Raw genomic sequence first — 14915 nt, forward strand, 5'->3', positions numbered from 1 at the left:
AGCCAAAACAAGGCTGCGAGGATCAGCAGACTATCAATTGCTCAAATTCAAGTTCAGGCTGAAACTGAAGAAAATGAAAACAAGTCCATGTAAGCCAAAATACGACCTTAAATAGAGAGACCCTGAATGTAGAGACCATCTCAAGAAAAGATTTGATGCATTAGGCACTAACGACGAAAGACCAGAAGAGTTGTGGAATGACATCAAGAAACTAATACATGAAGCAATAAAAAGATCATTTAAAAAACAGGAAAAAAAGGAAACGATCAAAGTGGATGTCAGAAAAGACTCTTGAAACTTGCACTTGTACACAGAGAAGCTAACGCAGCTGAAAGAAATAAGGAAGTAAAAGAACTCAACAGAATTTTTCAAAAGGCAGCTCAAAAAGACAAAGTCAAATACTATATTGAAATGTCGAAGACATGGAGTTAGAAAACCAAAAGGGATGAACACACTCAACATTTCTCAAGTTTAAAGAACTAAAGAAAAAAATTCAAGTCTCCAGTTGCAATATTGTAGGATACTGTGGTCAAAATAAGTGAATGGCATTGGAAACTTCAAAAGAAGATGGAAAGAGTACACAAAGACACTGTATCAAAAGAATTGGTTGATGTCCAATCATTTCAAGAGGTGTACTATATAATTAAGAATCGATGATATTGAAGGAACAAGTCCAATCAACACTGAAGGCATAGGCAAAAAACAGGGCACCAGGAATTAACAGAATATAAATGGAAATCTTTCAACAAAATGATGCAGCACTGGAGGCACTCATTTGTCTATGTCAAGAAATTTGGGGGACAGCTACCTAGCCAGTGATGCGAAGAGATCCATATTTCTGTCAATTCCAAAGAAAGGTGACCCAGTGGAATGTGAAAATCACTTAACAATATCATTAAAATCACATGCAAGTAAAATTTTGCTGAAGATAATTTAAAAATGATTGCAGTAGTACATTGGCAGGGATCTGCCAGAAATTCAGATCAGATTAAGAAGAGGATGTGAAACGAGGGATATCATTGCTGATGTCAGATGGATCTTGGCTGAAAGCAGGTAATACTAAAAATATGTTTGCTGATACTTTATTGACTCTGTAAAGGCATTCAACTCTATGGATCATAACAAACTGTGGATGACATTTTGAAGAACGAGTATTCCAAAACACTGAATTGTGCTCATGAGGAATCTGTACGTAGACAAGAAGCAGTCAGAACAAGGGAACACTGAATGGCTTAAAATCCGGAAAGGTGTGCACCAGGGTTGTATTGTTTCATTGATATTTTATCAGTCTGTATACTGAGCAAATAATCCAAGAAAATGGATTATATGAAGAAGAACGTGACACAATCTTGCTTGCTTTAAGTGAAGAGGATTTGAAATACATACAGATGAAGTTCAAAGACTACATTCAGTATGGATTGCCCCTCAGTGTAGAAAAAACAAAAATCCTCACAAGTGGACCAATAAATAACATCGTGATAAATGGTGAAAGATGAAAATTGTCAGACTTCCATTTGCGTGAATCCACAATCAATGTTAATAGAAGCGGCAGTCAAGAAATCAGGTGATGTACTGCATTAGTCAAATCCACTGCAAAAGACCCTTTAAAATGTTAAACAGCAAAGATAAACAGTTTGAGAACTGTTTAAGGTGTACCTGACCCAAGCCATGGTATTTTCAACTGCCTCGTATATGTGAAAGTTGGACAGTAAATAAGGAATACCACAGAAGTATTGATGCATTTGAATTATGGTGTTGGCAAAGTTTAATGAGAGTCCCTGGAGAAGAACATCATGGTTGGTAAAGTGAAGGGTCAGAGAAAAAGACCCCCAATGAGATGGACTGACGCAGTGGCAACAGCATTGAGCTCAAATGTAACAGCAATTGTGAGCATGGCTCAGGACCAGATACTGTTTTATTCTGTTGTGCATAATGTTACTATGAGTCAGAACCGATTAGAAGGTACCTAACAACAACATGCCCTCTGACCTATAGATTTGTGCACTTACAGAAGGGTTCGGTTTTTGTAGTAAAGAGTTTGAAAAAGATGCCCCTCATTGTAAACTAAGGATCTCTGGTAGTATAGTGGTTACGAACCAGGGTGCTAACCTCAACGTCAGTCGTTTGAAACTACCAGCGGTTCCGTGGGAGAAAGATGAGGCTTTCTGCTCCCGTAAAGATTTACAGCCTTGGAAACTCTGTACAGGGTCACTGTGAGTCGGAACCAACTCCATGGTACTTAACAACAACAATAACAGAGCGTAAGAAGGCACCCTGGTGTCACAATGGGTTAAGCATTGGGCTGCTAACTGCAAGCTAAGCAGTTCAAATCCACCAGTGGCGGCTCCACAGGAAAAAAATAAGACTTTCCTCTCCTAAAGATTTACTTTACTGTCTTAGAACCTCTTAAGGAGCATTCTGTGCTCTAGGGTCACTGAGTTGGGGTTGACTTGAGGGCAGTGGAGTGGTTTCTAGATTATAAATTGATGCCTGTCACAACAGAAGCACTTAGAGCGTTTGTACGTAATAGAGCCAGTAGGATGAGTGATTAAGCTGAGTGGTGAGAGGAGGAATCATTCATATGCAGGTTATTGAAGGAGGGACTCTGGGGAGGGATGTCCTAACCATGTATGTTTTGTTTCAGATAGGTGTTTCTTTTGGACCTGGTAACTCTATGTGAAAGGAGCTCTGGTAACGTAGTGGTTATGAGTTGGTATGCCAACCACAGTGTCAGCAGTTTGAAACTACCAGCTGTTACATGCAAGAAAGATGAGGTTTTCTGTTTCTATAAAGATTTACAGCCTCGGAAGCCCTATACAGGATCACTATGAGTCGGAACCATCTCTACAGCACATAACCATCACCATCAACTATATGTGACATTGTAGGATAGGCACTGGAATGCTTACCTGCAAGGTCGCTGGTTCAAACCCACCAGCCACTCCTCAGAAACACTATGCAGGGTTACTATGAGTCAGAACCAACTTGGCGACACTTAACAATAATAACTATATTTCATCAAGTGAGAATGAGGGGACTTCAGAAAATTCACTGAAAAATGAAATTGAAAGATAATGGACTCTCTCCACCAGCTTTGTCAAGCCCTTTGCTACGTAGAAAAATTCAAATAAGAAAAATCAATACAAAGTAATGTTCTATTATTTCGATTTTCTGCACAACTGATCAGCATGCTTATTTGTATAAGAGCCCTAGTATTCCTCTTTGGAGACGATGCTCTGAAGAATATAGAAGGAATTCTCCATTCTTCCCTTACTCACACAGACAGAGATAGGGAAATATCTTTTCCATTGAAAATCTATTTAGATTGTATTTTCCTCTTTGCAAACTCTAACCAGTATAATTATTATTCTAATAGAACACAGAAAGCCTCCTAAAAACGATTTGATTTTTGTACTTTAAAATAGATGTTTTATGAGTTAATATCTTGGTAAATTATACTAAAGGAGTCTCTGTTTATACTTGATCAGTTCAATTCTGTTGTTAATGCCATCGAGTCGGTGAGAATTTCCAGTGACCCTGAGAAGCAGAGTAGGGTTTCCTGGGCTGTAATCTTTATGGGAGCAGATCTCAAGTCTTTTCTCCCAAGGAGCTGTTGGTAGGCTCAAACCACCAACCTTTCGGTTACCAGCCGAATGCTTGTCCATTGGTCCTCTTGGGCTCCTTAGCTTAATTTTAATAACCAGGCAATGATTAAGTCTTGAATAAGCTAGCTATTATGGACCATAGGGTCACAATTCATAGCCACTACATTTTTAACATCTCAGAATGTTACAAAATTGTTTTTTATCCAAGGTAAAAATGAATTCTCTTTAATTAAAAACATACCATGTCAAGCACATTGACAAAGCTCAAAAATATAGAAGTCTTTTTCTCACTCATGTGTTTCCTCTACCATGGTGGTGGTGGTTATGTGCCGTGGAGTCGGTTCTGATTCATAGCAACCCTGTATAGGATGTTGAGACTAAATCTTTCCAGGAGCAGAAAGCCTCATCTTTCTCTTGCAGAACGGCTGGTAGTTTCAAACTGCTGACCTTGAGGTTAACAGCCCAACTGGTAACCACTATACTACCAGAGATTACCTCCCAGTCGCCCCCATGTATCTTATTTAATTTTTCCTAATGTATCTTTCCAGTGTTTAAGCAAATTCAAGCAAACATGAATACAAATACTTACTTCTCCCCTTTCTTACTCAAAATGTAATAATAGTATTTTAACACATACTATGTTGTTAAGTGCCGTCGAGTCAATTCTGACCCATAGCAACCCTGTAGAGGGTTTTCGAGGAGCAGCTGGTGAGCTTGAACTGGTAACCTTGCAGTTCAAATGGCTTTGCAGTCTGGTGATTAACCCACAGCGCCACACCAGGACTCCAACAAATACTATACAAACACAAAAATGCTGTTTGACATCTTGGTTTATTTAGTGATATGTCCTATATGTTGTTGTTGTTGTTCTGTGCTGTTGAGTCCTATATATTTATGCATAAATTCATACAAATGTAATCCTTTTTTAAAAAAATAAACAGTTGCATTAACTCACTTTAGTCTTAAAAATAAGTATATGCACAAAAATGACTTGAATCCAAGTTATTTAAGTAGCATTTACTCTCCTTCACATGTTTCCCTCATTTAAAAATTGTATTATTCTAGATTTGTTTGTGTTCCAATAAAATAAAAGTAAATAATGTTTAAATTTTAAAAATAAGTATATGCTGCATTAATATAACCTCAAGGTTGGCAGTTCAAACCTGCTAGTCGAGTTGGAGCTGATTCGGCGCACTTAACAACAAGATAGGATTACATGTTGTGGGTAAGTGTAAAAATAAAGTTTGAAATTTCTTATCTAACAGCAGGAGGAGTGAAGATATGATTAAAAATGAAAATACAAGTTGTATTTCATTATGGTAAATCTAGTGGGTACTGGACTCCTAGGATGGTACATGTAGGGCCGGCATTGGATGGAGAACCATGAAGACAGCAGTTCAAACCCAACAGCTGCTCCTTGGAAACCTTATACAGGGTCGCTATGAGTCAGAACTGACTCGACTGTGCTTAACAACACCAATAGTAATTGGCAGCAGTAATTTGTTTTTAAGTATCTGATTGAAAATGGGAAGTTTTAGGCTAAGTATTGATTGACTTTAATTTCTGAGATTGTATGCAATATGGCTTGACCAGTATGGTCCACAGACACTTTTGTCACAAATGCAGTCATTTAATCTGCTTTTGAGAGAGATATATGGAATACCAATGTTTGGTAGAAAAAAGATCTATGTAATTCATTGGATTTTGCCATCTTTTAAATACTTTCCTTAGGCGAGCGCATTGACTCTATATGATAAGCACTTGACTGTGAACTACAAGGTCAGTGGTTTGAGACCACCAGCCACTCCATGGGAGAAAAATGAGACTTTCTGCTCCCACAAAAATGTACCGCCTCAGAAACCCTGTACAGTGTCATGCTATGAGTGTGAACAGGCTAGATGGCACTTAACCGCAGCAGCATTTAGACTTAGAGTTAGTAAGAATAGGTAGCCTCCTTTCACTGGGTGCTTTCCTAGGGTGATATGTCGATACACAAGACACTCTACTCTGGTAGCGTAGTGGTTACGAATTGGGCTGCCAACTTCAAGGTCAGCAGTTCGAAACTACCAACTGTCCTGCAGGAGAAAGATGAGGCTTTCTGCTCCCGTAAAGATTTGCAGCCTTGGAAACCCTATGTAGGGTCACTGTGAGTCGGGACCGACTCCATGGTACTTAACAACAATATGGATTACATACATGATACAAGCTTGATTATTGCTTCTAAGCAACATTCCCTGTCTCTACTAGTGTAGCAGTAGTGTTCAAGGAAAAAGAGTTCTTAAAATTCTTTTACTATCATCAGAAATAGACCATCAAGTAATTTGTTATTGTTGTGTGCTATCAAGTTGGTTGCAACTCATAGCGACCTTGTATAGGGTTTCCGAGAGTGGCTGGTAGATTTGTACTGCTGACCTTGTATCCACTGCTTATTCTACAGTGCCACCCCAGTGCTCAAGTAGTTTGTTATTATTAAGTGTCATCAAGTTGTTGTTTGTTGTTGTTAGGTGCCATCGAGTCGGTATCTGAAGAAAACACTGCCCGATCCTGGGCCAACCTCACTATTGTTTGTTTTTGTTGTTAAGTGCCATCAAGTCAGTTCTAACCCATAGCAACCCAGTATAGGGTTTCCAAGGAGCAGCTGGTGAGCTTGAACCACCAACCTTGCAGTTTAAACGGCTTTGCAGTCTGGCACATTAACCCACAGGGACACACTATTGTTTAGTAGTTATTTAAATATAGATGTTGTTGAGTGCCATCAAGTTAGTTCCAACTCATTGCGACCCTGTATACATTTCCGAGGAGCATCTGATAAGTTTGAACCACCAGTGCTTATTCTACAGCACCATGACCTCAAACATATATATAAACATAGTTAAATATATAGGAGTCTTGATGTGTCACTCTAGGATAAGCACTGGACTGCCAACTGCAAGGCTGGAAGTTCAAACCACCAGCCACTCCTCAGAAACCTATACAGGGTTGCTATGAGTCAGAACTGGCACTTACCAACAACAGTTTAATACATATTTATACATATAATTACTAGTTCTTATGTCTGTGATAATGACTGGCTCAATGAAGGTATCTTATGAATGAAAACTATTAATGAAATCCATTATTTTGTAGGTTAAAGTATATTTAAAGAAGGAGTTTGAAAAACATGGCGCAGTGGTGAATGAAAGCCATCATGATGTTTTGGTGGAGGATATTTTTGATAAAGAAGATGAAGACAAAGATGGATTTATATCTGCCAGAGAATTTACATATAAACATGATGAGTTATAGAGACAAATCTACTCATTTTATACCACATGGACGAGGTGGCCATCTTTGAAGAAAGTCTTATTTTTTAACAGTGTTCTGTTCTTGATGTTTGTTTGTTTTGCTTTGTTTTTATAATTTTCCTAAATATTATTTAAAGAACTCCTTAAGGTTCCTAAGTGCCCATTTCTTTCTGTTGAGTTATTGTGAAGAAAAAAATAATTTGTCTTTGAATGGAAGACTTCTGGACCATTTTCCACCTTCACATATGATATTTATGTTTTATTTGCTTCCTTGTAATTTTAAAATATTGCAGCGGGGGACATGCCATAACATGAGACCAGGTTGTTGTTAAGTACCATCAGGTAGATTCCAACTCATAGTCACCCGATTAGAGTTTCTGAGGAGAAGCTAGTGGCTTTGAATAGCTGACCTTGTAGTTTGCAGTCCAGTGCTTTTCCTACAGGGCCACACCAGAAGTCCTGAGACCAGGTTGTTGTCGTTAATTGCCGTTGAGTCGATTGCGACCCAGAGACCCTGTATAGGATTTCCAAGGAGTAGCTGGTGAGCTTGAACTGCTGACCTTGCAGTTCAAACGGCTTTACAGTCTGGCACATTAACCCACAGTGCCACCCCAGGACTCTGAGACCAGGTTGTTGTTGTTGTGAAGTGCCATCGATTCGATTCCGACCCATGGTGACCCTGTATAGGTTTTCCGAGGAGCAGCTGGTGAGCTTGAACCGCCGACCTTGCAGTTCAAACAACTTTGCAGTCTGGCTCCTTAACCCACAGTGCCACACCAGGACTCTAGTTAGCACCCTACATTTCTCCTCTTTGCTTTCTTCAAATTAGATACTGACATATTTGAAAAGCCTTTTATAATATCCCAAGACTTAATATTTTCATTTTATACTGAAATAGCTTGTCTTTGACTGGCTTTGAGCCTTTGCTTGAGGAAAATAGCTGTTGGACTTTGCTAAGAGCTACTGCTTTACTAAGAGAGGTGCAATGCTGAAATGAATAACAAAGCTGGTGGTTGTTACTATGTGTCATTGAGTCGGTTTTTACTCATAGCAACTCTGTACAGGGTTTTCCAAGAGCTGCTAGTGAGTTTGAACTACTGACCTTGCAGTTAGCACCATTAGCAGTCTAGTATTTATCCTACAGTGCTACACCAGGACTTAATACAATGGTAGTAACTTATAAATACGTATCCATTCAAATATTCTTCTTAGGATTTAAAAGGCTAGATTAAGTTCCATTCCTAGCGGCTGATGACCTATCCTGATAAATAGAACACATTACTGATGTGTTTGTTACTTTTTAATTAAAATGTGTCACAGCATTTTGGACAAGGTTGTTGTTATTGTTGTTGACTGCTGTTGAGTTGTTGCCGACTCATAGTGACCCTGTGTATAGTTTCTGAGGAATGGCTGGTGAGTTTGAACCACCAATCGTATGATTCAGATGACCTTGAGACCCAGTGCTTATCCTATAGCACCACACCAGGGCTCCATAGACAAGGTTGTTATTAAATGCCAATGAGTCTATTCTGACCCATAGCAACCCTGTATTGTGTTTCCAAGGAGCGACTGGTGAGCTTGAGCCGCAAAACTTTAAGTTCAAACCAACTTTGCAGTTCAGCGCATTAACCCACAGCACCACACCAGGACTCCTTAGACAAAATCGAGTTATTTATTCGCTGTTTTCAAGGCTAATAGATTTCCTGGTTCTTTGGTCAATAAAATCTTTAGTGTGTTATGGTACAGTGGCATTCTATTGTAAGTGAAATTAGTAAGCCAGTAATGACTTAACTCTGCACTGACAGGATGAACATATATTCCAAGTAAATATTTTAGGCCAAAATTGCTGTTCTGAAAACAAGGAAGTGAGGTTTTTAGGCTCGTCAGTATTCAACTGTGTCTTTGCTGGCAAGCTAAAAACCAAGTGGAGACTTTATCATAGAAATTTTCCCATTTCTGCATCCTCAAAAAACGAAGTTGTCCTATACCAGTTACTATTGAATGTTGTTGTTGTTAAGTGCCTTCTAGTTGGTTCCGACCGATAGCGACCCTGTATAAGGTTTCCAAGGAGTGGCTGGTGAGCTTAAACTGCCAACCTAGCAGTTCAAACGAACTTTGCAGTCCAGCGCATTAACCCACAGTGCCATACCAAGACTCCGTTACCATTGAAGCGTTGTTGTTGTTAAGTGTCCTCAAGTCAGTTCCGACCCATAGCGACCCTGTATAGGGTTTCTGAGGAGCAGCTGGTAAGCTTGAACCACCAACCTTGCAGTTCAAATGGTTTTGCAGTCCAATGCATTAACCCACAGTGCCACACCAGGACTCCTTACCATTGAATAGAGACATGTTATTGTTGGTGATGTTAAGTGCTGTCAACTTAGTTTCAACTCGTAGTGACTTATGCACATCCAGTCAAAACACTGCCTGGTCCTGCACCCTCCTCACAACCATTGTTACCCTGGAGCCCATAGCTGATGCCACTGTGCCAATCTATGCCACTGGGGGTCTTCCTCTTTTTTTCTGACTTCCACTTTACCAAACAGGATGTCCTCCAGGATCTGATCCCTGCTGATAATATGTCTGGATACAAAAATTGATGATTTCACCATTGTATCTGACATTGGGTTTTATCTGTCATACTTGTAAAGCATGACCAAATCTCCATTTACTAAAAAAAGTCTTTTATAGATTACAAAGTGATACCAAGTACATTAACATCTTTGGTTCTACTTGCTCGGAAGCCTCTGAGCTAAGCATAGATCTTACTGTACCAATTTTATAGATGAAGAATTAAACATTCAAAGGGATTGTTTGTTCTGCCCCTGGTCAACAGCTATCCAGAAGAACCAGTGTTTAGATCCCATGTTTGGTTTTTTCCTGTGGTCCTCTGAAAGAGGACTGAAAAAAATGAGCATTTTCTTGGAATTCTTTGGTTCTAATTTTCTGTTCAATTTGTTCTTTAGGTCTTTATCCTATGATAATGGTCTACTGGCCTCGCTGTCACTTTAGAATTCTCAGGGTCCAGGAAAGACTGTGGTTTTATATAATAGTCTTGGGGTTAGCACCAAATTACCTCATAAACCCTGTATGTAGGAGAAGTCCTAGGAGAGTGTTTTATTCCTTTCATTTCTATTTACCAATAGGTTTTTTGTTTTCTTTTTTTAAGAATTATGAACATTTATTGCCTCCTGGTGTGGCGCTGTAGGATAAGCACTGGACTGCTAACCATGTGGTCAGCTGTTCAAACCCACTTAACAGCAGCAATAACAGCATCGTATCACCTATAAACTACTTTCATAGATTGTATATTGACTTGTGGTGGTGTGTGCCAACTCATAGCAATCCTGTATAGAGTTTTCAAAGAGTCGCCGGTGGATTTGAACCAGCAACCTTGTGGTTAGCAGTACAGTGCTTGACGTACAGTGCAACACCAGGACTTTGTATATGGACATATTCCTCACTAGATTATAAAGTTCTTGGGAAGAACATGCAAAACACCCTTCCCTGACAAAATCAACTCTCTTTGAAAACTCATACCATGTCATCAATGATATTTTCCTAGATCTGGAAGACTTAACAGCCACAATACAGAAAACCCATCTTTTCTTACGGGAGAAAGGAAAGTGTCTTGTCCAATGGTGCTAGTTTGAATAAACATTGGCAGTGCTATCTAGGTAGCCAAGGTCAAGTTGAATGAATTTTGATTATTCAAGCAGCATATTCCTTTATCTCATTAATTTTTAGCAGTTCTCATATTTAATAGTTAAGATATAAGTGTGAAATGAAAACATATACATAGCTTATGGTTGTTTTTAAATTACCTGCCATTTTATTACAGCTGCTCCTTTGTACCATTCCATTAATGGGAATAATAAGAAATGAACTGTGATTTCCACATGTGTATAATTTGACTAGATATGTCATATTGAACTTTATATAAATATGTTGTGTCTTTTTTTTTCAAAATAAAGTTTATTTGGAAGTAATTGGTTTTGTGAAAAGTTCTTAAAGCACCAATTTTTTCAGCAGCTTTATTGATTTTCTTAACTGTAATTTTAGGTTTTGGGTTTTTATGGGAAAAATACTCATCTTTTTATTTTTTTAATTTAAAAAATCAAATTGTATTATAAGATTTTAATTAAATAAACCTGGGGAAAAATAGCAAAGAACTTCTTTTCCAGAGATGCAAAGGTTGGTTTATTTCTTCTTAACCCACTTTACCTTGAATTGAAATATAAAATGTCAAATATGGTTAAAAATTCATATTCTAATTTCAAGAGAAATTAGAACTATAGTTATTCTTGCTAATTTCCAGGGAGCTGACTTTGACTCAAGACAGCCTTATGTATATATAACAGTGAAATGATGCCTGTCTTGGAGCCATCCTCATGACCCTTGGATTGTGTGAGTCCACTGTGGCCATGGGTCAGTCTGTCCCACTGAGAGTTTCTGCCAATCCGCTACTAAATACAATGACCTTTTTTAGTAATCAGGTTTTCCTGATGGATCCAAAGTAAGTGAGTCAAAGTGTCTCCATCCCTGTATCTAAGAAACATTCTGGTTGTATGTCTTCTATTAATATCTGTAGCATTCTTTTGTAAAAGGATTCTTTTTAATAGGACTTGCATATTCCCTTTGTTGTTGTTTAGTACCATCAAGTCAGTTCTGATTCATAGTGACCCTGTATAGGGTTTCCAAGGAGCGACTGATGAGTTTGAACTGCTGACCTTGTGCTTCAAACCAATCTTGTTAACCAGTGCATTGTCCCACAGTGCGCTATCCCTTTAGTACAATAAAAATCTGTACATTCTTATAGATAGGTTGGAGTCTTTATTTCAAAGTAAACTCTTCTCTCTTTAAATGTTGTTTTCGTTTCTTTCTGCCTTGTTCCACCAACTCCTTGATTCAGGCTGACAGCAGGAAGAATCCTTAGCAAACACTAGACTGGAACTCTGTCTTTCAATTCAGTGGAGACACTCCTTGGTTCCTAAAGGCAAAATACAGTAATGATTCACAGATTTTAGGACATGCCAAAGTGACATGGGGTATGTATTAAAAGTGAAGATTTCTAGTGAATAATTGTTATCATGACTGATTGCGATTCTTGCAAATGTAAAGGTAGACCTTTTGTAACAAAAGGAGGGGAGTGGTTGATCTTGCAGTCCAGAAGAGGAGGCCCCTAGGACCATCAAGGGAACAGAGCGGAGTGTGGGACACTATTACACTGTCCAGAGAAGTGGGTCCTTATCTAGAGAAGCAGCATCGCCAGAGATGGAGGCAGAGAGGATGGAGCAGCTGGGGACCCTAGACTCAGGGAGGGAGAGGGTCTGTGTGCTGACGGCCAGGGGCAGGCATGCAGGGTATACACTTTGGTTGTTTGGTTAGTTATACATTCCTGAGTGCTTCAGCATACATCCAAAAAAAAAACCAGAAGCAGATGCTGTTGAATGATGATGCATAGAGGGATTGTAATCATTGCAATGAAATGATGAAACAAAATACGATAGGATGAATGTAAAGCTGATGTTCTCCCATATAAACCATCCCTCAATTCACAATAAAAACTCTAAAAAAAAATGTAAAGATTTCTTTCTCCAGAGATTCTGATTTATTAAGCCTTGGACTGAACCCATCCATCTGCATTTCAGCCTACTTGCTAGGTGATACTGAAGTAGGTGGTCCGAGACCTTTAATTTGAGAGACACTTAACTAATTCTTAAGGAAGCCTGGTAATGCTGGGGGATAGAGGTTGTGCTACTAACCACAAGGTCAATAGTTCAAACTCACCAGCTGCTCAAGGAAGAAGATGAAGTAGCCTGCTCCCATAAAGATTTATAGTTTTAGAAACCCTATGTAGAATCACTGAGTCGGAATCAACTTGATGGCAGTGGATTCATTTATTTTTAAAACTGATTCTCTGTTGTTGAATATGTATAGTTTACTATATTGATGTCTCCTGTGAATTTTTTTTTTTTTTAACATTTTTTCAAAAAAAAAAAAGAATGTTTGGAAGCACAGTATATTGAGGCAGCTCTATGTGCCTTTGGAGTCCTGGTGTGGCACTGTGGGTTAATACGCTACACTATAAGGTCAGTTTGAATTGCAAGGTGGCTGGTTCAAGCTTACCAGCCGCTCCTTAGAAACCCTACACAGGGTCGCTATGAGTTGGAACTGACTTGATGACACTTAACAACAACAGTCAACCATAAATGTGCCTTTGGAATCCTGGGGCAGAACTGTGGGTTAATAAACTGAGCTTCAAATTCAGTTCGAACCACAAGGTCAGCAGTTTGGGATTCCAAAGGGATATTGTAAATTTTCTCAAAGGACACAGGATGATCATGGGGGCTTATTATGAAGTTTTAAGAAAATTGCAAACTGGATTGGTAAGAAAACCTGGAAAGTTGTGCCAAATAAAGTTTTCCATCAAGACTATAGTAGCAAGAATGGTCCTACAAGAATTCCATTGGGTAACCTTAGCCCATCCAGTCTAAATAGCCCTGATTTTTCCCCGCTAGACTTTTGTTCCTAAAACTCAACACATTGCAAAGGAGCACAGTTTAAATCCACTCAGTACTACCATTTTGATGTGGTGCTAATCAAAGAGCACAGAATTGGTTAATGAAGGGTTGTTGTTGTTAAGGGCCATCAAGTCAGTTCTGACTCATAACAACCCTGTGTAGGATTTCTAAGGAGCAGCTGGTGAGCTTGAACCACCAACCTTTCAGTTCAAACAGCTTTGCAGCCTGGCGCATTAACCCAGAGTGCCACACCAGGACTCCAGTAAAGGGTTAGAGAGATGGAAACACCGCCTTTGCAAGTGTATAGATCTAGATGGACGGTATGCTTCACATTTTTACATTTTTTTGTTTAAAAGGGATCTCTGTGGTTTAATAGCAATATGTAATTTTTTAAAACTTACCCTTGTATATACTTACGTGGGGTGGGAGGAGGAAAGAGGATCTTACCAACAATATTAATCACTGAACACAGTCTCTACTACATGATTTCCCCTCTGAAAACTTGTTGTTACTATGCAGTTAAACTTCTTCTTCAAGTTGGACCCTGCCATTCTATAATTTTCATTCTGTAGTGTTTTGTTTACATTTAATATAAAATTTCATGATAGTTCTCCATATGAAACCACCAATAATCTTTAGATTTACCAAAAGGATCAAGATGGCTCATTTTAATATATTCAGATTATTGTTAAGAAAAGAGACAAAGAGAATTAGGGGCCTTGAGATTTGCAACATGCAGCACACCGTGAATTCCTTTGCTGACAAGGTCTTTGTGCTTCTGTATTGCTAATCAAGTCTCTGGTGTAGAATGGATGACTTCGATAAGTCTCAGCCGATAATCGACAAAGACAATCTAAGTGCCTGTGTGTTGAACTAACATCAGTTTGTTTTATGATGATCTGAAAACAAATGACGTGAGATATTTGCTGGGGTCCTACTCTAAAAACCCACAGTAAAGTAAATGGTGTCCCCTGGTCTCTAGTAACAGCTACATTATATCCCACTTGGGGATTTCTGTGAATGTACAAGTCATTTTTCCCCATTTAAAATTCTAGACTCTGTGAGGAGAAAGACAATTTTCTTTCCAGTAAACATCTGCAGTAAAAACAATTTTATGCATATTGTACATTCCCGTATTGAGCGAGATTTTTCATTGTTACAAGAATGAAGTAAAGGTAGGGAGACCCTTCAGGTCTTATTTCTGATTCTTTACAGCATTTTCTAATTCATTTGTTAACCTGCCAGAGTGCATTTTGTTTTAATATAATTCTGAATTTCTAACTTGAACATTCAGTTTGGAGATTAGGATCCTATAACATTCAACCACACACTGGTGGTTCTCTCCAATTCTGATCATACAACTGGAATTGCACAGCTATTTTTGTGTTGAATAATTTTGTTGAAGACCTTCTGAACTTTTAAAGTGGCTCTTCAGATTAGGAGTTAAATGTAATTAAATTGATAACCTTATGTAAGATGACCAAGAGAGAGTAGTAATACAAACA

The 14915-nt window shown here is 38.6% G+C and overlaps 1 protein-coding gene across 1 annotated transcript in view; it reads left to right on the top strand.

Moving 5' to 3' along the window:
* The window catches only part of FKBP14 (FK506 binding protein 14, 22 kDa), a 19145-nt gene extending 11964 nt beyond the window's left edge, over positions 1-7181 (top strand). The window contains exon 4 of the mRNA XM_006832171.1: positions 6732-7181. Within this exon, the coding sequence (XP_006832234.1) occupies positions 6732-6890 (159 nt within the window). The 3' untranslated portion in view covers positions 6891-7181. The remainder of the gene's footprint in view (positions 1-6731) is intronic.
* Positions 7182-14915: the final 7734 nt, after the last annotated feature.

This window comes from Chrysochloris asiatica, unplaced genomic scaffold (genome assembly GCF_000296735.1).
Source record: "Chrysochloris asiatica unplaced genomic scaffold, ChrAsi1.0 scaffold00006, whole genome shotgun sequence".
NCBI classification, from domain to species: domain Eukaryota; kingdom Metazoa; phylum Chordata; class Mammalia; order Afrosoricida; family Chrysochloridae; genus Chrysochloris; species Chrysochloris asiatica.